Raw genomic sequence first — 1,249 nt, 5'->3', positions numbered from 1 at the left:
AATTTTCAATGGGGTATATAGAGGTGCGATTCGTATAGCCGTTATATATCCCATAAGATGCTGAAAAGTTTAGCACAGAAAAGTACAAATGACTACATAAAAACATGTTATAATTTTCGCTATCCTACATGTGAAGTTTGAAAATACATGGGAAAACATGTAGATCATTTTGAGTTTATGTTATTAATTTCTGTTATATAAAGGACATTTTACGGTTTTGGATGAAGAAAGGAGTCGATGGTTTTCGAATAGACGCTACTCCATATTTGTTCGAAAATCAAAATCTAAATTACGAAATGATGCAGCAGTGGGTAGATGTTGTAGACGAATACGCCAAAAAAGTTGATCAGGTTTCCCGTGTACTGATGGTCGAAGGCTATGCCAATATTTCGACGATTATGAAGTATTACTCATCCGGCATTAACTTTCCCTTCAATTTTGGACTTATGGACATAAACAATTCATCGACGGCAACCGATGTAAAGAATATTCTGGATTCATGGATATTGAAAATGCCTAATGGCGCAACTGCTAATTGGGTAGTGAGTATGAATACTTCACTCTCAAATAATTCTGTTTTTACTTCGTCTCTGTTACCGGTTGTAACTCTTGTTCCTACAACCTCAAATTGGTAACGTATTTTATCGAGGGGTGTCTCACTGAGGATACATATGCAGTTGTTCGAACAAAATAAACGAATTCGTGCGAATTATAACGAGTTTGATCAATTATGATATTGACCAACCGGAATCCTTTTTGCAGAATCGATAGTTCCGAACGCTGGAGAGAAACAGCGTTGTAAAGCGCGGAGTCGTCCGAAGCTTACAACGTATTAGAGAAGCAATCTCTGCGCAAGTCCGAGATGTGTCTGATCGCGCAGTCGTTGCGATAACTCCGCTCGAATTCTTTACAAATTCTTACAGATTCCCATCTGGTTTCTGACGAATTAACACGTGACTTTTTAAATGAGCTGCCCCTCGTATTCTATGGATGGCATTTTAGTTTCGTTAACCACGTTTTTCTAGGTCGGCAACCATGACAATCCAAGATTGGTGTCTCGGCTTGGCATCCATCGAGCGACGGCAGTCACAGCATTGGCGCTCCTGCTTCCTGGAGTTGCTGTGACTTATTATGGTGATGAAATCGGAATGCCTGATGCACCTATTGTCTCCAAAGCTCCATCGAAATTTAGAGATCCAGAAAGGTCTCCAATGCAATGGAATAACTCAACTTCAGCCGGTGAGAAAAC

General features: G+C 39.9%; 1 protein-coding gene across 1 annotated transcript in view; it reads left to right on the top strand.

Moving 5' to 3' along the window:
• Window positions 1-1,249, top strand: part of LOC117177318 (alpha-glucosidase-like) — a 14,663-nt gene that overhangs the window by 9,700 nt on the left and 3,714 nt on the right. The window contains exons 5-6 of the mRNA XM_033367934.1: window positions 204-542; window positions 1,026-1,239. Of these exons, the coding sequence (XP_033223825.1) occupies window positions 204-542; window positions 1,026-1,239 (553 nt within the window). The remainder of the gene's footprint in view (window positions 1-203; window positions 543-1,025; window positions 1,240-1,249) is intronic.

This window comes from Belonocnema kinseyi, chromosome 1 (genome assembly GCF_010883055.1).
Source record: "Belonocnema kinseyi isolate 2016_QV_RU_SX_M_011 chromosome 1, B_treatae_v1, whole genome shotgun sequence".
Taxonomy (NCBI): Eukaryota; Metazoa; Arthropoda; class Insecta; order Hymenoptera; family Cynipidae; genus Belonocnema; species Belonocnema kinseyi.
The sequence above is the reverse complement of the archived record's forward strand: the minus strand, read 5'-3'. Positions and strand labels throughout refer to the sequence as shown.